The sequence below is a fragment of the Myodes glareolus genome, chromosome 1, assembly GCF_982192425.1.
Source record: "Myodes glareolus chromosome 1, mMyoGla1.1, whole genome shotgun sequence".
Taxonomy (NCBI): Eukaryota; Metazoa; Chordata; class Mammalia; order Rodentia; family Cricetidae; genus Myodes; species Myodes glareolus.
In genome coordinates this window covers 72,660,276-72,681,042 of record NC_142026.1, presented here as the reverse complement: position 1 = coordinate 72,681,042, position 20,767 = coordinate 72,660,276, and the positions used below count along the sequence as shown (strand labels likewise).

Genomic DNA, 20,767 nt, shown 5'->3' with positions numbered 1-20,767 from the left:
ATCCCAGGAATCCACATGACACAAGGACAGAACTCACTGCCACAAACTGCTGTCTGACTGCCATGTGCATGCAAGGCGGATGTACAAGGATACACACACACTAAGTAAATAAAAATATTTTAAAACGTTTGGATTTTGTCTTTTACTCCAAGATTCTTTTAAAATTATGTCTGTCTGTGTGTCTGTTTGCGGGTTTGTACCACTGAGCCACACCTTCAGGCCCTCACTGGGGGATTCCATGCCCACAGCAGGCCTGACTTCAAGTTCTCATCATGACTTCCCTCATAGAAGGACAAACGATAGTAACCTGAAAGCTAAAATAAATCCTTCCTCCCCTAAGCTGCTTTAGGGGTTGTCATAGCAACAGAAGGAAACCAGAACAGAAAGTCATTCAGTTGACCAGAAAAGATTCTGGTTTCTTCATACTCACAGTCTCTCAAAGATACATTAAGTACTTTCTCCAGTGACAGGACACAATGCCTCTATCACCTACACTCATGCACACACCACAAACTAAGACTATGTATATAGATGGGGTGCATTTCCTCAATAAGAGTTTCCTATTGAGGGAAAGGGTAAGGCAAACACTAGAAATCAGGGCCCTTATGTTTATGTGGTACTTAGAATAGAACCCAGGAGCTGGACAGATGGCTCAGAGGTTAACAACATGTAAAAAGCTCTTCCCAAGGACCAGAGTTCAATTCCTACATCCACATTGGGTGGCTCACAATCACCTGTAACTCCAGATCCTGGGAACTCTGATGCCTCTTGTCTTCTTGGGTGACTGTATACACACACGTAGAGACACAAATACTTACACATGATTAAAGTAATTAAAACTGAATCTTTAAAAAGAGAGAAAATAGAGCACAGGTCACTGCCCCCCCTCCCCACAGACTTTACCACTTAACCAATCCCCAGCCCCTCACTGGGGGATTCTAGGCAGGTGCTCTACCACTGAGCCACACCCCAGCCCCTCACTGGGGGATTCTAGGCAAGCACTCTTCTGCTAAGTCATGCTCCTTAGAACCCATTTACTTTTATCTTTTTTATTTTATTAATAAAATTTATTTATTCTATGTGTTTTTCACATCATGAATTTGATCCCATTCTTTCCCCGTCCCTTTGCATCACGCTCTGCCCTTTGACCTTTTATCTTAAGACAAGCTTTACTAAGTTGTCCAGGCCCTTGGCAGACCTTGAATTTTCAATTCTCCTGCCTCATCCTCAGAATTACAGGCCTTTGGCTAACCGGTTGCTGTGTACTGAATGAACAAGTTCTCTTGTATTCAGGCAGACATAGTCCTCTGATAACCAGCTCCTGTTTCATGACTCCACCCACCCCGGTAACCATCCCTAGCTTCCCTTACCTAGAAACTTGATTTTTCTCCTATGGCAGGATCTCATGTGAGAGGTCTGAGGCGGGAGTGGAGAGGTTAGAGATGGTGAAGTATCAAGGGTCACCAAAGAATAGATAAGGAAATTGTGGTACATTTATACAATACTACACAGCAGAAAAAATAACAACATCTTGAAATTTGCAGGCAAAGGGATGGGGCTAGAAAACAACATTTTGAGTGAGGTAACCCAGACACAGAAAGACAATTATCACATGTACTCACTCATGGGTGGTTTTTAAACATAAAGCAAAAAAAAAAAAAACAGCCTACAAACCACAATCCCAGAGGACATAGACAACAATGAGGACCCTAAGAGAGACTTACATATATCCAATCTATATGGGAAGTAGAAAAAGACAAGATCTCCTGAGTAAATTGGGAGCATGGGGACCTTGGGAGAGGGTTGAAGAGGAGGGGCGAGACAAGGAGGGGAGCAGAGAAAAATGTAGAGCTCAATATATATATATATAAAAGAAAATGTCAAGGACCAGCAGCACACCAAGGCCCTATGTGAACGAGGAAAATCCCACCTCCTGGACTACAGTGAACTAAGGTGCTCACTGAGGCAAGACTGATCGGGTGATGATCAGTCCCACTGGAGGTCCTCCATGGCTGGATGAGCAGGCACAGGGTGGAAAGGCTTCTTCAGGGAGGGATTCCTCAGGTGAGTTGTCCAGGGAGACATTCTCAGCCTCCACCCCGGGCTGACTGAGTCAGGTTTGCGAGGGGTGGGAGCCTCGCTTGACTTTGGGAGCCAAAGCTACAGTTTAGAGAGAGGGAGGGGAAAGGAGGAAGAGCTCTTTGCTCTGGAATGAGGGTGGAGGGTCAGGTTTCAGTGTTGTCTGGACTGCACACAACCAGAAGTAGTGGTGGGCAGAACTGGAGGGTGGGACAGTGGGTGGGCTCCGCAGCTCCTCAAAGAGAAGCAAGGCTCAGCCTTGTCTCTCAGACCCAGGAGTTCAGACCCAGTCTTCCTCCCTCAGACCCAGGAGTCCAGGCCCAGCCTTCCTCCCTCAGACCCAGGAGTCCAGGCCCAGCCTTCCTCCCTCAGAGTCCAGCCCCAGCAAAGACCCTGTGGTAGGTTGGGATTTGGAGTTCGAGGAACAGTGAAAGAAATTCTCTGCTCAAACACAGAGGAGGGAGAAGTAAGGTCAGATCTGAAAGATGAAGAATCTTTTATCGAAGAAGAATCCAGGAACCAAATGTGGATCTAGGGTCCTTCAGGGTCCCTGAATTGAGGCAACACTGCAGGGGTCAAGTACACAGCAGGGAGAGCCTTGTCAAGCTCCTCCATGATCCGGGAAAGAAACGATAGTGGGTGAATAAGACCAGATGGGAACCACAGAGTGAAGGAGGGGAGAGCCAAGGAGTTGCCCCCTCATCTGCTTTCTGGGTTTTGCAGGCTTCAAATCTGACATTCCATCCACTAACTGGCAGCCAACATACACAGGGTCTTCTTGCTTAACATGGCAGGTGAGATGGCCCAGTGAGTAAAGGCGCTTGCCACAGAGCCTGATAAGTTGATATCAGCCCCCAAAGCCACCTCCACGGTGGAAGGAGAGAACCGACTGCACAAGTTATTCTCTGGCCTTCACACATACACCATCATGTGTACACACACACTCACACACGCAGTGCACAGCTGACATCCTCCAGAGTGGAAGGAGAGAACCGACTGCACAAGTTATTCTCTGGCCTTCACACATACACCATCGTGCACACATGCAGTGTACAGCTGTCTGGCCTTCACACATACACCATCATGTGTACACACACATTCACACACATGCGTGCACAGCTGACATCCTCCAGAGTAGAAGGAGAGAACCGACTGCACAAGTTATTCTCTGGCCTTCACACATACACCATCATGTACACACACACTCACACACGCAGTGCACAGCCGTCTGACCTTCACACAAACACCATCATGTGCACACACACATTCACACATACACCATCATGTGCACACACACATTCACACACATGCAGTGCACAGCTGACATGCTCCATATTGGAAGGAGAGAACTGACTGCACAAGTTATTGTCTGGCCTTCACACATACACCATCACACGCACACACACATTCACACACACACAGTGCACAGCTGACATTTTTACTTAATGTGGTGCTCTCCAGTTCCACTGATTTTCTCACAAATGACGACACCATTTCTTCTTTGTGGCTGAATAGTGCTCCATTGTATATGTGTACCACATTTTCCTTGTCCATTCAAACATTCTAGGCACCTCAGCTGATTCCACAACGTGGCTCTTACAAATACTGTTTGGCCTAATACGTGAGTATACTGGTCCTCAGTTTCTTCTTCTCGGTAAAGACACACACTCATCATGGGTTTGGGGAAGACACGGTGTGTACAGCTTAGTCACTGAGGACCGTGGAACAAGATACCTGACAACAAGATTCCAAGGATGTACCAGGAAAGCTGGGCTGTTAGTTTAGGTCTAGGCTTTGTTGTTACCACCATTGTTTGAACCCATTGTAGACCAGGCTAGCCTCAGACTCACTGTGCATCTGAGGATGCCCTTGAACTCATGGTCCTCCTGCCTCCACCTTCTATGTGCTGGGTCACACGTGCATATCTGTGCTCGGCTTATGTGATGCTGGGGACTGACCCCGGCCTTCATGTGTGCTAGGTAATCACTGTATTGACTGAACTGCATCCCCAGACAGGGGCTCACACTGTAGCCTGGCCTGGCCTTGAAAGTACTACATAGCCTAGGCTGACCTCAAACTCAACACAGTCCTTCTGCCTCAGCCTCCAAGCTGGTGCTACAGGAGTGAGCCACCACATCCGGCCTTGTCAGTGGTTCTCAACCTCCGGGTCATGACATCAGATATTTACATTATGATATGAATCATATCATAATGATTCATATGGTGGTAAAATCACAGTTACAAAGTAGCAACAAAGTAATTTTATGGCTGGGGGGTCCACCACAACATGAGGAACTGTGTTAAAGGTTCACAGGAGACAAGTCTTATCCCTCGGCTCCATAGGGATGACTGAGGGAAATTTTCCAAGGAAGATGGAAGAGGGTAGGTGGAGCCTGAAGCCAGGGCAGCAGTGGCTGTGTGTCCTGGGAGCCAGGACACATGGTGGCCCTAGAGATGCAGTCAGTGTTTGATCTCCTTTTCCCCCACACACTCTCTTGGTGACCTAGCCGTATGAACAAGTGGCCCAACCACGCCACGCCTTAACTTCCTTACTAGTCAGTCAATAGGAAATCCAGCCTCTACCCCACCCCCAGCGCCAAGGAAGACGCAAAGATATATTTAAGGAGGAGCTTCTCACTCAGATGTGCGAACAAGCGTGGCAGCAAATTGCTGCTGTTATTCTGTTGTTACAGCGGACACACATAATTTCCGGGATCCCCTGCAGCCAGCCCAGCCCCCGCACTTGAGACTGTGTGCCAACCCCGCCCCTGAGCCACCTCAGGCCAGCAGTGCCAGGTGAGCGCTCAGGTATGCAGGAGCCACAAGGCCTGGGAGGAGGCAAAGGAGGAGTCTAGAATACAAGGGAGGGCGAGCTGAAGGCTGAGAGTCAGACAGAACCAGCAGGCAGGTGAGGAAGCCTGAACTCTGGAGCGGCCAGGCCAGACCAACCCCGGTGTGAGGGAGGAGAGAGCTGGGGGCTAGATATCTGAATATGAGGGATGCAAGCTGGAGCCTGGACCCCTGGGTCTGAGGGAGGAGAGCTGAGGTCTAGACTCTCAGATATGAGGGATAAGGAACCTCTGGGCCCCTAGGTCTGAGCAAGGAGGGTTGGAGTCTAAATTCTTGGATCTGAGAGATGAGGTCCTCCTTGAATCCCTGGGTCTGAACAAGGAGACCTGGGGTCTCAACTCTTGTATCTGAGGGATAACGTTCTCCCTGGCCCCCTGGATCTGAGGAAAAATGGCTGGAACTTGGAAGTCTGCGTGTAAGAAAGGAGAGCTGAGATCTGGACTTCAGGGTCTAAAGGAGGAGGGTTCAGTCCTGGGTCTAAGGAAAGGGGCTGGGGGCTCGCCCCTAGGTGAGGGGAAATGGTCAAGTCTTGACTCCTGGGTCTAAAGGAGCCGGGCTGGGCCTGGACAACTTGGTCTGAGGGAGGAGGGTTGAGTCAGGGTCACGTCACTGAGCCGAGTCAGTCACTCACGTCTTTGCTGGCTCTCAGGGCACCTCCAGGTGGACAGCACACTCATCCTGCCACCATGAGCACCACCACGGGGTAAGTGCCCCCCTGCCCCTCCACCCTTCCCCCACACCTGCAAATCCTGTTTCTACAACCCAGGCTCTAGACACTCAGGAGGAATGCTCCCCTCCCTGCCCAGCCTGTGGCTAGGCACAGACAGACGGGGTTCATTTGTAAATATGCATACTCTGCCATGGTGTGGCTCTGGGCAGAGGCATGTCACCTCCTGGAACCCACCCCCTTTTCTCGATAAATGGGAATTGGGGACATATTTCGAGTGTTGATAGAATCAGGCACACACGACAGGACTCAGCCGGCCCTTCCCACAGCAGGCACTCCTGTCTTTAGGAACGGCCACGGCTCCTGTCCTTATCTTAGTATTAAATATCGACCCTCGGCTAGAAAGTTGTGAGGATGATGAAGACTTGGATCTCCTGGTTGGGGGCGGGGGCTTGTACAGGAAGACAAAGAGTGGCAGAAACTAAACAGTGAGCTCTCCAGCTCAAATGTAGCAACATGCCCCAAGCAGGATCAGGATGAAAGGCAAGAGTCTAACTAGACTTGATTGCCTAGCTCTGACCTGCTGTTTTTCTGGTAGAAATGGGGATTTAAGAAATTACAAGGAGTGGGGATGTGGCTCAGCTAGGAGAGTGCTTGCCTAGCATGTATGAAATACTGGGGTGGAGGGGGACTCTAATCCACACCACCACATTAACAAGGCATGGGCACAACATTAATCCCAGCATTCAAAGGGCAGAGGCAAGCCAATTTCTGCAAGTTCAAGGCTAGTCTGGTCTATATAGCAAGTTCCAAGCCAGTTATGGCTACATAGTGAGATTCTGTTTCAAAACACATCTAAGTGAATTAACCAGTCATGGAGAATTATGCCTATATTCCCAGTACTTAGGATATAAAGGCAGGAGAATCAGGAGTTCAAAATCAACCTCAGCTTTGGGGTCAGCCTGGGCTACATGTGACTGTGTCTCAACAAAAAAGAATTATTGCAAGCAGTAATTTTAAGAGGAGACGGAGGACAGGAAGAGACAGGGAATAGCTTGCCTGGGAAGATCTAAACCGTGGTGGAAGGGAAAGGAGATAATTCCATGCCCACTCCGGCTAGTGAAAATCATTGCATCAATTCTCATTTATTGAGAACTATTGTGTGATAAATGCTGGGCATCATCATAATCAGAATAATACCAAATCTTATCAAGACTGAAGAATACATCACCTACCAGGTTCTATTTATACAACAGCCACACCAGGCAGATGCTGTACTATGTTGCGGGAAGGGAAACTGAGGCTGGAAAGATTAAGTCCCCTTACCAGGGTCTTGTCGGGGTTTTCTTTTTGTAGGTTTACTTTTATTTTTATTTATGTGTGTGTGTGTCTATCTGTCTGCCTGTATGCACTTGTGTACACAAGTGTGGTGCCTGCAGAGGTCAGAAGAGGGCGCTGCATCTCCTGGCGCTGGAGTTGCGGGCAGTCGTGAACTGCCTGATGTGGGTGTTGGGAACTGAACTTGGGTCCTCTGGAAGAGCTTGTTCTGTTTGTTTGTTTGTTTGTTTGTTTGTTTGTTTGTTTTTCAAACAGGGCATCTCTGTTTAGCCCTGGCTGTACTGGAACTTGCTCTGTAGACCAGGCTGGCCTCTTACTCCCAAGTGGGATTAAAGGTATATTCTACCACTGCCTGGCAAGAGTGTGTTCTCAACTGCTCAACCATCTCTCCAGCCCTGAGGTCTTATTTGTTTGTGTTGTTTGTTTGTTTGTCTGTTCATTTGAGTTCTTTTGGTGTTGTTTTGTTTACAGAGTCTGGCTCTTCTTTATTTAGAGACAGGGTCTCACTATATAGCTCAGGCAGGCCTCAAACTTACAGAAATCCTCCCATCTCTGTCTCCTGAGTGCTGGAATGACGAGTATGCCCTAATCACACAAGATTCTGCCCTTCTGTATTAGTCAGTGTTGCCTACAGGGACAGAACTGGTAGAACACACACACCACACATGCACGCACGCACACGCACACACACACACACACACACACACACACACACACACGCACACACACACACACACGACTTATTGAAGTAGCTTACATGCTGTGATCTGGGTAGCCCAACAATGACTGTCTCATGACAGAAAGGCCAGGAATCCAGTCATTGTTCAGTTTCCCAAACTGGATGTGTGAGCAGTCCCTGTCTGGTGCTGAAGTCCCCACGGATTCCTTGAAAGCTGTTGGTTCTCTCTCTGCATTGGAATCCTGAAGAAATGTGTTCTAGTATCAGTGAAGGAATGCCTTGGCAACAGGATATGAACCTGCCAGAGAGAGTGAGGGCAAGCAGGCAAAAAGCAGGAGTTTCCTACTTCCACATCCTTTTGTGGGGGCTTCTGCCACAGGCGTGATCCTGGGTTAGGATGGGTCTCCCACCTCAGATAATCTAACTGAGAAAATCCCTCACAGGCGTGCCCAGCACCTTCGATTTAAGTTGATTCCAGATGTAGTCAAGGTGACAACCAAGATTAGCCATCTGTCTGTTGTTGGAGGAGGCTGCTTGTTCGTTCCCGACTGCCCAGAACAGAAATAATCACACAGAAACTATGTTATTTGCAATACTGTTTGGCCAATAACTTAAGCGTATTTCTGGCTAACTCTTATATCTTAAATTAATCCATTTCTATTAATCTGTGTATCGCCACGTGGCTGTTGGCTTACCGACAAGGTTCCAGTGCATCTGTCTCCTGTGGGCAGCTATATGTCATCTCCCTGACTCCACCTACTCTCTCTACATATCTCTTTCAGCCTGGCTTTACTCTGTTAAACCATTAGCTGAAAGCAGTTTCTTTATTAACCAATGACAATAAAACATATTCACAGCATACATCATCTCCCACATCAATCTGTCTTATTTTAATTGTATATATCTCTGTCTCTCTCTCTCTCTCTCTCTCTGTGTGTGTGTGTGTGTGTGTGTATGTGTGTGTCTTTCTGTGTCTGTGTCTGTCTGTCTGTCTGTCTGTCTGTCTCTCTCTCTCTCTCTCTCTCTCTCTCTGTGTGTGTGTGTGTGTGTGTGTGTGTGTGTGTGTGTGTGTGTGTGATCCCCTGAAGCTGGAATTACAGGTAGTTGTGAGCAGCCTAGCCTGGTTGCCTGGAACCAAACCAGGATATTCTAGAAAGGCAACAAATTCTCTTAACCACTGAGCCAACTCTCTAGCCCCACCTGTCCCATGAATTTGAACCCAGAGCTGGATATTGTAGTGTGTGCCCATATTCCCAGCACATTCGGGAGTATAGGCAGTAAGAACTGAAGTTCAAAACCATCCTCAGCTACACAGTGATTTCAAGACCCTATCTCAAAAATGCAAAAGGATTTTTAATAGAGAGGAAGAGAGTTCTAACCAGGGATACATAGGGAGACCCCATCTCAGGGAGAGAGACAGAGGCAGAAGTAGGCAGGCAGGCAGACAGACAGACAGACAGAATATTTGAACCCAGGTCTGTGTAACATAGCAGTCTCTGCCCCCACACATTATCACATTATACCATCTTTTTAAACACCTGTGTTGCCCTGTTCTCACCTGATCAAACTTTCCATGGCTCACCTTTACCCTCCTCGAAGCTTTGCCTGGCATTCCTGCAGGATCTATCACCACCCCATGGTTGCTCTCAACCTGTGAGTCAAGACCCCTTTGGGGGTCAGATGACTCTTCATGGGGATCATATATCGATCAGATATCCTGTATAACAAATACTTACATTACAATTCATACCAGTAGCAAAATTACAGTTATGAAGTAGCAACAAAAATTATTTTATGGTTGGAGGTCAGCACACCACAAGGAGCTACATTAAAGGGTCACAGCATTAGGAAGGTTGAGAACCATTGCTTTCAGCCGTTATTTTTTCTTCACCAGGCCTGAAGCTGCACCCAAACCAAGTGCGAAGTCTATCTATGGTGAGCTTGAGTGTAAAAAAGATCAAGAATGAAGGTCTTGGGAAAAGAGAGAATATAGTCTATAGTCTTGAGTCTGAGGGAGGAGGCTGAGGCTGAACTGAGTCTGAGGGAGGAGGGCTGGGGCTGGACTCCTGGGTCTGAGGGAGGAGGCTGGGGTCTGGACTTCTGGGTCTGAGGGAGGAGGGCTGGGGCTGGACTTCTGGGTCTGAGGGAGGAGGGCTGGGACTGGACTCCCGGGTCTGAGGGAGGAGGCTGGGGTCTGGACTCCCGGGTCTGAGGGAGGAGGGCTGGGGCTGGACTCCTGGGTTTGAGGGAGGAGGGCTGGGGTCTGGATCTGAGAGACAAGGCAGAAGTCTGACTCCTAGGTGTACTTTCCCCTCCCTGCCCTTAGAACAGAGGAAACGTTACTCCACTGTGGTTATGGCCGACGTGTCCCAGTATCATGTCAATGTGAGTCTTTGTTTTCCTAAGAAATCTCTTGGGGAAAGAGACAGGGCTTTAGAAAACAGATGGTCCATAAAGCAGAAAGGACTCTAGGGCCCAGTGGTGCCATTGCACGCATTTAATCCCAGTACTTGGGAGGCAGAGGCAGGCGGATCTCAGGGTTCGAGGCCAGCCTGGAGAACCAGGACTGATATATAGAGAAACCTTGCCTCGGAAAACCAATGAGCGAGAAAGAGAGAGACTCGAGGAAAACACAGCCGTCTCTCCCTCTGGATGTCCCTCCTCGTTACCTGGGACTGAATCAGTTCCATCTAATCTTCCTCTGAGCTATCCCCGGTGCTCGATGTAGGGACAAATCAGTCACAGTTCTGTATGGCAGCTTCAAGAGGCCCCACAAGAGGGTGTGGAATACTGTAATACAGAGCAGAGGAAGCACTTAAGTGAGTTAGATCCTTATTATTCCCTTCCCTTGAGGGACCTCCAGTCTTGGTGAGAAGATGACTGAACTAGAAGGACGTCTACCCAGTGCTGGCCACTGAAGGAGCCCTGGTGGCTCAGAGGCTGTTTTTTTGTTTTCGGTTTTTGTTTGGTTGGTTGGGTTGGTTTTGTTTTTTCTTTTCTTTTCTTTTCTTTGCGGGGGAGGTATTTTGTTGGGTGTTTTGTTTTGCTTTGCTTTGCTTCCGAGACAAGGTTTCTCTGTGTTAACAGTCCTAGCTGTCCTGGAACTAGTTCTGTAGATCAGGTTGGCTTTGAACTCACAAGGACCCACCTGCCTCTGCCTCTCAAGTGCTGGAATTAAAGGCGTGGGCCGCCACTGCCCGGCTTGTTTTGCTAATTTGTTTTGTTTTTTGATGTTTTCTGGGTCTTAAGGAAGAGGGCTGGAGCCTGGGCTGGTTCTCTGGGAGGAGGACTGAGGTCTGGACTCAAGGCTCTGAGGGAAAGGATTCTGGGAGAAGTGTGGTTTGAACTGGAAGTCACCTCCAGAGGCGCTCAACCCACCCAGCACCAGGCTACCATTGCCTGGAACTCACTGCCTTCTTTGTCTCCTGCTAGCACCTGGTCACCTTCTGCTTGGGGGAGGAGGATGGCGTGCACACGGTGGAAGATGCTTCCAGGAAGCTGGCCGTCATGGACAGCCAGGGGCGCGTCTGGGCACAGGAGATGCTACTGAGAGTGTCGCCTGGCCATGTCACTCTGCTTGACCCGGTCTCCAAGGTGTCAGGGTTCACGTGGGTAGAAAGAGCGACAGGGGCTGGGATATGAGTGTGAATCTTGGCTCCTAAGTGGTCTTCCCCTGGGAACTTTGGCGAGCTGTCTTTTGCAACCTCAGCTATTAGACAGGGTGTTATTTCTAGGACCCTAAACTTTGAAGTTGTCTTGTCCCAGCTCCTGGGCACTGCTGAAGAAGTATCAGGAGTCTCTATCTCCGTTTACCTTTTGGTCCCATCCTGCAGGAGGAACTAGAGTCATATCCACTTGACGCCATCGTACGCTGTGATGCGGTGATACCCCGGGGCCGGAGTCGCTCGCTACTGCTCTTGGTGTGCCAAGAGCCAGAGCGTGCACAACCAGACGTCCATTTCTTCCAAGGCCTGCTCCTCGGGGTGAGTGGGCGTGACTCCATGTGGCTTTCTTTTGGGGCGGAGTCAGAGGCGGCGCTTTCTTGTTTGGAGCGGGGCCTAGGAAAGCAAGTCTGGGAGGTAGCTCGGTTTGAGGGCAGGTTGAATTCTGAACCAAGACTGAACACAATGAGGGGAAGAAGATGCAGGCGAAAGGCTGAGATACTCTGAGGCCTTGAGAAAAACCTGGGAAGATGGTCTGGGGATCAGATAGAACCAAGATGAGGGTCCGTGGTGTCCGTCCAAGACAGCAGGAGGCAGGGCGCTAACAACAGGAGAGTGGTCTGGGCGGACTGTGAGTGGGGCGCAAGAGGGGAGGTCTAAAAGTATGATTGACAGGCGGAGCTGATCCGGGAAGACATCCAAGGGGCTCTGCAGAACTACCGCTCTGGACGCGGGGAACGCAGGGCGGCAGCGCTCAGGTGAGGAGGAGGAGGAGGAGGAAGAGATGCAGAATGCTCTGGAAAACATTCTCCTGTCTATGGGTCTAATTCTCCTCAACTAAAAAATGGGCTTGATATGAACAACCTAGAGTGTTGAATGTAGTCAGGTCTGACCTGCACCTCCCAGACAATGTGACCCCGCCCCCCTTCTCCAGACTTGAACCTGTCTTGGTCTTTGGTTTCTCCTTCTGCGTATCCAGTTCCTCACTATAAAACGCCCAGCCCACGTTTGACCTCTTGTCTCTCTCTCTCTCTCTCCCTGGTCCCATTGGTTGGCTCAGCCTCAGTTTCCCCTTTCTCACTAAGCAGGGCAACGCAGGAGGAGCTGCAACGTGGCGCCTCTCCAGCCGCAGAGACCCCGCCCTTACAGCGTCATCCGTCAATCCGCGCGGTGATCAGCGCAGTGGAACCATCCACGAACCGTGGGCGACCCCAGGTGGAGCCAATTCCAGAGACGGAGGAAGCGAGGAGACCCGGCCCAGCTCGCACTACCACAAGCAACGCTATCCCGACCTCCCCAGACCTGGGCCCTCGGGGTCCTGAGCTGGCCGGTCTGCAAGCGGAGCGGGACGTGGTGAGCATGCAAGAGAGGCACCAGGTTGGGGCGGAAAACGAGTTCCGCGACGATCAAGAAAGCCCGGGGCTGGGGTGCGAGATTCATTCAGGAACGTGGCTCTTCTAGGTGTGACAACTGCAGAGGTGCTGAGCTCCCGGGTGGGGCTTAGTTCTAGGTCTGTCGCTGGAGACTTTGGGTAGACCACCCACTGCCCCAGTTATAGGCGTGGCCTGACGAAAGAGGTGGGTCAGGAGCTCAGCTTGGAAGGCCTGGACCTAGACCAGCATCTGAGACTCTTGCTTCTCTTGCGTGTGGCAGGATATCCTGAACCATGTGTTCGACGACGTGGAGAGCTTCGTATCCAGACTGCAAAAGTCGGCAGAGGCTGCCCGGGTTTTGGAGCACCGCGAGCGCGGCCGCAGGACTCGACGCCGAGCTGCCGGAGGTAAGAGACATTTGTGGCTAAGGGAGCCACACCGCTCTAGACGACGCCCAAATATCCTCTCTCCCTGGGGTCTCCGACCACCAGCCAGGTCTGACTTCCTAAGGCCATCTGTTTGGGTTCTTATTCCTTTGGAACTATTATCTATCTAATGCTGTCTGGTTGTCCCCACCACCTCATGTGCTCCCCAACCCACAGAGGGCCTGCTGACGCTGCGAGCCAAGCCACCCACGGAAGCTGAATACACCGACGTGCTTCAGAAAATTAAATACGCCTTCAGTCTGCTGGTGAGAACGCATCCATTGCTGGGCTTCATTGGGGTGAGGGTCCTACGACTCTGACATCACCTGTGCACTAATATTAAATGACCTGCCTCCATCCAGGCCCGACTGCGGGGCAACATCGCCAACCCCTCTTCTCCAGAGTTGTTGCACTTTCTGTTCGGACCTCTGCAGATGGTGAGATTCATTTCCAGCCCTCAAGGGCCTCCTCCCCCCCATTTGGGAAGGATTGGAGTTAGACTTCAAGAATGTCGTGTTGGCATGCTCCCTCCTGTTGGCCTGGTAGATTGTGAACACATCAGGCGGCCCTGAGTTCGCGAGCCGTGTGAGAAGACCGCACCTGACCTTGGAAGCTGTGGCACTGCTCCGCGACAATGTGACTCCTCGCGAAAATGCACTATGGACTTCTCTGGGGGAGTCCTGGACCCGCCCAGGGTGAGAGGGGAAAGCAGAGTATAGAGGCAGGACTTGGCGGGCAGGATGCTGCTAAATAAACTGAGGAGGGGACGGGATTTAGGGTAAATGCCAGGATCCAATTGGAGAAAAGACTTGAGATTAGCGTGAAGGAAAGGTTTAAACTCTAACCAGTCTGGTTGAAGCAAAAGGTGGGGTTTTGGAGAATTTAGAGATGGACTACAAGGCAAGGAGGGGTGCTTATGTGAGTGGGACCCAGCTACATAGAAACATGGAGTGTGTGGAAGGTGTGTTCTATAGGTTGGGAGTGGGAGGGAATCTGGGCTTGGAGGCTTAAGGGCAGAAGCAGAGCTGTTGACCTGGAGAGACCAGGAGTGGGTCAAAGGGCAAGGAGGATTGATACAAGTATTTAGAAAGTAGCTAGATGCTTGGGCTTGGTACCACCCACCTGGAATCCCAGCACTTGGGAAGTGGTGACCTGAGGATCAGAAGTTTAACACTGCCCTCCACTAGAAACCAAGCTTGAGACCCTGTCACACACAGCGCTGGAGGTGTGAGCTTTTGCAGCTTTATCCCCGAATTTCTTATCTAAATGTGGATGCAGACAATTGCCTCCACAGAACTGTCCTCTGGTTTTCACATGTGCTCACCCACGCCCACACACTTACAGTAATAAGTAAATAGATAAATGTTTTATGTAATCAAACACTTAGGAAATAGAATCAGGAGACTATCTGCAAGTCAAGGCCAGACTAGTCTAAATAGCTGGCTCCAGGCTAGCCAGGGCTGTCTATCAAGACTGTCCCAATCCTCTACCCACCCACCCCCCAAATAGGAAATGATTTTGGCCTCAGAGGCTGGAGGAGGTAGGAGAGTGGAACCAGTGTATTTAGGACTATAATTGACGGGTGCTTAAGAGAACAAACTGCTCTTCCGAAGAATCTAGGCTCCATTCCCAGCACCCACATGGTGGCTCACAGCTGTCTGTAGCTCCAGTTCCAGAGAATCTGATGCCTTCTTCTGCCTCTATGGGCACCAGGCACACACAGGATTCACACTTATGCAAGCAAATCAGCATACACATACATTTTTTTCTAAATTTTTTAACAAGGAAATATAATGTCCCTGGCTGGACAGATGGCTCAGAGCTTAAGAGCAATGGTTACTCTTCCAGAGGTCCTGAGTTCAATTCCTAGCAACCACATGGTGGCTCACAACATCTGTAATGAGATCTGGTGCCCTCTTCTGGCAGCAGGTGTACATGCAGGTAGAACACTGTACATAAATAAAATCTTGGAGGGAAAAAAAAAAGTTGGTTTTCAAAAAAAAAAAAAAAAAAAAACCTAAGAAAGAAATATAGTGTCCTAAGTGGGGCTTCGACGGTGGAGGCAGACAAAGAAAGATGGAGTTTAGAATCTTAAAAACAGAGCCAGGTTTACAGGAAGAGAGAAATTTGTGAACTAAAGCCCCTGGCTTAGTCTGGCCTAACCTTTGGTCACGTCTCTGGCCACAGGGTGGAGCTGCCCCCGGAAGAAGGATCTCCATACAGTCCCGAATTCCACAGCGGCTGGGAACCTCCAGCCACTGACCCTCAGGGCCGCGCCTGGGAGGACCCAGTGGAAAAACAGCTACAACATGAGAAGCGGCGCAGGCAGGTGAGGCAGAGCTGCCAGGGAAGCACTAAGTTTCCCCTTTCCGCACAAGGGTGAGCAGGAAATCTGAGGTCCAGCCTGCCTGACCCCACGCTCTCTTACTTCCCACAGCAAAGCGCCCCTCAGATCGCTGTCAATGGGTGAGTGTCCGCTGCAGGGCGGCCAGGGGTGGGGTTGGGAGGACTGAGTCCCGGGGTCACCCCGGCGCTGACTTCGACTCTCCCCTTCTTTTTTCTTGTCTTTTTTTTTTTTTTACCCCCTCTGTCTTCCCGGCTCTTTGCAGGTGGGTGAGGTGGTGAGGAGGCGGGGCTGGGGTTAGGGTGGGGGGTAGGAGCTAGGAGGGAGGGGGGAGGAGCCCAGAGTTCTGGGTCCAAGGGAAGAGGGAATGGAGGCTTAGATTCTTAAAGCTAAGAAAGTAAGGTGCTGGAAGTGGGTGTGTCTAAGGGCTAGGACCCCAGTGTCCTCAAAAGACTGAAAAGGTGTCCTAGGACCTGGGGAAGCACCATACTTGAATCCCCAGAACACTGGTTGTTAGAGAAAAGATGGAGACCTTAAAGCAAGGTTAGGACTTCCCCGAGAAGTTGGATACATGTCTGAGGAAACTTAGAAAGTGCTGGCATCTCCGGGCTACTAACAGGGTGGGGCTTCTGACTTCCTAAGGCTTTAAGGAATAGCATCTACTGGGCGCAAACTGGAATGCTTGCAGGGCTAAAAGGGCGGAGGAAATTGAAGGCCAAGAGCTGGACTCCTGCCTACTTCCCTGGGAAGGAAAGAACTAGGGCCTAAATGTATAGTTCTACCAAACTGTGCAAGCTGAGGGTTGTAGGTCCAGGGGAGGAAGTGGTGGAGAGGGGTCACAACTTTAGGGTCCTTTGGTAAATAGGGGTCAGGAGTGAAGGGAGTGGATGTGGGTTGAGTACAAAATTATAGAACTGGAGGAGACAAATGGGAGTCTAGGTGAGAGCCCCAGCAGAGGGTCTCAGCAGGGACGGCATACTGGGAACTGTCAGCCCCACACAGGCACCGAGGCCCCGAAGAGTCCCCTTCTCCCTTGTACAGGTAGGCCTGATCCGGGATAAGGTCTCTCTTGCTCGGGGGCCAGAGCCAACCATCCCCCAGGCTGCCTGGTGCTGCAGGACCCTCGCCTCTGTCTGCCTGCTTCTGAGTCTTGGGCTCAGTGCCTCCTGCTTTTTACTCACCTTCTCTGGCTGTAATTTCTTTGCCTGGAAGGGTGAGGAGTCTCTGGTGCTGTAAGGGGCTTGCAAAGAGCTCAATGCTGTGTCTCACCTTGAGTTCAACTCAAGAGTTCAGAGTGACCCTGACAGGGGCAGCCTGGGGCCAGCTCAGTCATACCTTTCTCTGGTGTGGTGGCCATTACTACACTCCCTAAAAAAATTGAAATAATGGCCATATTCTGATGATGCAGGCCTGTCATCCGAGCTACCCAGAAGCACACAGCAGGAGGATCAAAAGTTCAAGGCCTACTTGAACCACAGAGTAAGCTTCAAAGGCCAGCCTGGGCAAAGCAACAAGGCCTTGCCTCAAAATAAAAAATAAATAAAATAGAAAGCAATCTGGGAGGGACTGGAGAAATGACTTAGTAGTCAAGAGAACTAGCTGCTCTTCCAGAGGACCCTGCAGGGCTCAATTCCCAGCACCCATTCAGTAGCTCACAACCATCTGTAACTCCAGTCTCAGGGGATCTTCTGGTCTCTGCAGGCACCAGGCACACAAGTTGTGCACAGACTTACATGCAAACAACACATCCATATATGCCAGGCGGTGGTGCCGCACGCCTCTAATCCCAGCACTCAGGAGGCAGAGGCAGGTGGATCTCTGTGAGTTCGAGGCCAGCCTGGTCTACAAAGCGAGTTCCAAGACAGACTCCAAAGCTACAGAGAAACCCTGTCTCAAAAAACAAAACAAAACAATCCATACATATAAAGCAACATAAGGAGTGGGCTGTAGCTAAGTGGCAGGCATTTTCCGAGAATCCATCTGTAAAGGGTTATGGGCATAGATCAGCAGGAGAATGACTGCCTGTGATCCGGTAGTGAGGGTTGGGCTTATGGCTTAATGATAGAATCCAACCAGTGAAGGGCTGTGACCGTGGCTCCACTGCAGAGCCTTTCCTAGTATCTAGTACTGAAGGACCGGGATGTGGCTCAGAGGTAAAGCTTGCCTAGAATCTACCACTGAGGGACTGGGATATGGTTCAGTGGACAGTACCTGCCTAGCATGCACAAGGCACTGGTTCAATCCCCTGTACCACAAAGAAAAAAAAGTTGGGGTGGGGATAATAGTGCGATCTCAGGAAAAGGGAAAAACCAAGCAGGTTCCAAATTCACGGAACTACAGGCGAATGAGATCTGAACGGTGATCGGCAGGCATTGCTACATAAGCATGAGGGTTAGCTCTTGTTTGTGCCCTGCTCGTTATCCTAGTGATTGATCGGCACAGATCTGCTGTTTCTAGCTGAGTCTTGCCATTCTCACTGGTAAAGTGCAAGCAAGGGGCTGGAGAGATGGCTCAGAGATTAAGAGCATTAGCTACTCTTCCAGAGGTCCTGAGTTCAATTCCCAGCAACCACATGGTGGCTCACAACCATCTATAATAAGATCTGATGCTTTCTTCAGGCATGCAGGCATACATGCAGGCAGAACACTCTACACAAAATAAGTAAATAAATCTCTCTTTAAAATAAATAAAATGCAAGTGAGGGTCTGGAGAGATGTCTCAGAAGTTAAGAACACTGTCTGCTCTTACAGTAGACCTAGGTTCGGTTCCCAGCTCCACAATCATCTGTAACTCCAGTTCTAGGAAAGCAGTTTTAGGACTCCCTCTCCTAGGTGCTGCTCACAGGTGGTGCACACACATACATGCACACAAAACACATACAAAAGGGGCTGAAGAGATGGCTCAGAGGTTAAGAGCATTGACTGCTCTTCCAGAGGTCCTGAGTTCAATTCCCAGCAACCACATGATGGCTCACAATCATCTATAATGAGACCTGGTGCCCTCTTCTGGCCTGCAGGCAAGAATTCAGACAGAACACTGTATACACAATAAATAAATAAATATTAAAAAATAAAAAAGTTTAATTAAAAAACACATACAAAATTAAGAACAGAGATGCAAGTGAGGAACTGGGGATGTAGTTCGCAAGTAAAGCACTTTGCTAACATGCACAAGGCCCTGGGTTCAATCCCCAGCACCCCATAATGAATTAAATAGTAACATAATACTCAGCTGTAGTTTACTGCATGGTACCAGGCAAGGAAATGAGCTAACTACATTCAAGCTGTGACTCCAATGTCAAGTCTATATTAACATATTAACCTGGACCTCTGCTCTGACCCCTGCTTGGCTCTAACCCCACCTCACACCAGCACCTTATAGTCCAGACCAGCAGGGCTGGCTATCTCCTTATCTCCTACCAATTTCATTCTTCCCAGTCATCAAGACCCAGAACTGGAAGCTGAGTCCCAGCTAGAAGAAAGAACCAGAAAGTGGGTTCTGTGTAATTATGACTTCCAGGCCCGAAATAGCAGCGAACTGTCTGTCAAGCACCGAGATGTGTTGGAGGTTAGCAGTGTGGAGCCTGAAACCCTGAAATTGGTCAGTTCAGTCCTAGGCATAGAACCGGGTCATGAATTTTTCTTATATTCCACCTAGGTCCTGGATGACAAGCGCAAGTGGTGGAAGGTTCGAGACCATCAGGGACAGGAGGGCTATGTACCCTATAACATCCTGACACTTCACCCTGGACCTCAGGTGCATCACAGCCAACGTCCTGCAGGAAACCTAGTAAGTCCACATATTCTTGTTTCTTTGTGAAGAAGTGGAGGCAAGATCCTGGGTACTGAGGATGAAGGCAGAAAAAACTCAGATGTGAAGGGTACTGCTCGGAAAGGGGAGTGTTCGGATGTTTATTGAGAAGGGGGCTGGAAGCCTTATCCCTCTCACTCTTCATTCCCTTCAAGGAGACTAGTACTCCTCCTCCCCCACCCGCACCAGCTCCAGTCCCTGCTCAGGTGCGGCCCCACTGGGACAGTTGCGACAGTCTCAACAATTTGGACCCCAGCGAGAAGGGTGAGTGGTAGAGTGTCACTCTGTCACTCTGGGAAGAGAGCCTTATCTTCGCGTATCTATCAGGCTCCACCCTGGGCATGCTAGAGGCTCCCAACCCTCTCACCCCAGAACCCTGAGTGCGCACTCCCTCCCTTCACGGTTTCCCTCCTGCAGAGAAATTCTCCCAGATGCTCAGTGTCAATGAGGAGCTGCAGGCGCGCCTGGCGCAGGGCCGTTCGGGTCCCAGCCGGGTAGCCCTGGGACCCCGCGCCCCGGAGCCCCAGCTCAGCCCGAGCTCTGAGGCCTCGGTGGTCCGTGCCTGGCTGCAGACCAAGGGTTTTAGCTCTGGGTGAGTGGGGCTCCCCGGGACTAGTCTGCAGAGAGGGATACCTGAACTGAAAGTCGAGGTTCCGATTGGCCCAAGGGTGGGGGCGTGGAAACTATGGTGCAGGGGCAGGCCCAAGTTGCAACGCCCAAAGTCCAATGACGACTCCAAAAGGAGACCACAGGGAAGTCCCATCCCCTTTCTAAAGTCCCCAAACTCCAAAACCTGAAAACCCTTCCTTGTTTGAGAACTCTGATTGGACAAGCAGCTAGGTGGGTGTGACATGATTGGTGGGACTGAGGAAGTTTGAGCTGAATTGTGAAGGCCCATGCTACCTTGCTCAGGACTGTGGACGCCCTCGGCGTCCTGACCGGTGCACAGCTCTTCTCACTGCAAAAGGAAGAGTTACGGGCAGTGTGTCCCGAGGAAGGGGCTCGAGTGTACAGCCAAGTCACCGTGCAGCGCGCGCTGCTGGAGGTGAGTGAATCCTTCGTTCCAGACGGTGGGAGGCAGGGGCGGGGTGGGGGAGAATCGCCCAGAATTCACGTAGGCAGATCTTGATTTCTACCCCGCCCTCCAGGACAGAGAAAAAGTGTCAGAGCTGGAGGCCGTGATGGAGAAGCAAAAGAAAAAAGTGGAAGGGGAGGCCAAAACAGAAGTTATTTGATCCTTCCTGGCTCGTTCACAAAACATAATGAGATGGCGGGGTTCCCAGCGCCCCCTAAGACAACAGTCGCCAAACTCCTCCCCATCACCAGTGGCAATAGAAGTCCTGAAGGATCGCCCAACCTGGTCCTCCCCGCTAACCCAGCGGGCAGACTGCACTGACTGTGCAGACTGGAACCCCCCGACCGGTGGGAATGGGCAATGGGGCGGAGCAGAGAGACACTACCAGAGAGGCACGCCCAAAAGGCGCGGAGGGCCCTGTGCGTTGTGATATGCTATAAACAGCCTCCTTTTTAGGCCATGTCA

The 20,767-nt window shown here is 50.3% G+C and overlaps 1 protein-coding gene across 6 annotated transcripts; it reads left to right on the top strand.

Moving 5' to 3' along the window:
- Positions 1 to 4,788: 4,788 nt before the first annotated feature.
- Positions 4,789 to 20,767, top strand: Eps8l1 (EPS8 signaling adaptor L1). Of its 6 annotated transcripts, none has more exons than XM_048427007.3 (20): positions 4,789 to 4,875; positions 5,579 to 5,632; positions 9,508 to 9,548; positions 9,940 to 9,998; positions 11,046 to 11,207; positions 11,447 to 11,596; positions 11,951 to 12,033; positions 12,364 to 12,628; positions 12,929 to 13,055; positions 13,251 to 13,339; positions 13,436 to 13,510; positions 13,620 to 13,768; positions 15,261 to 15,402; positions 15,511 to 15,539; positions 18,855 to 18,984; positions 19,075 to 19,206; positions 19,383 to 19,491; positions 19,645 to 19,819; positions 20,140 to 20,272; positions 20,376 to 20,767. In XM_048427007.3, exons 2-20 carry the CDS (start codon positions 5,616 to 5,618, stop codon positions 20,460 to 20,462), a joined length of 2,154 nt encoding a protein of 717 aa, XP_048282964.2. In that variant the 5' UTR covers positions 4,789 to 4,875; positions 5,579 to 5,615; the 3' UTR covers positions 20,463 to 20,767. The 6 variants fall into 6 exon arrangements, 5 of the variants coding, with proteins under 5 accessions (XP_048282964.2, XP_085548726.1, XP_087765770.1 ...); XM_085692600.2 differs by lacking the exon at positions 4,789 to 4,875 and adding an exon at positions 4,887 to 4,987; XM_085692602.2 differs by lacking the exon at positions 4,789 to 4,875 and adding an exon at positions 5,016 to 5,125.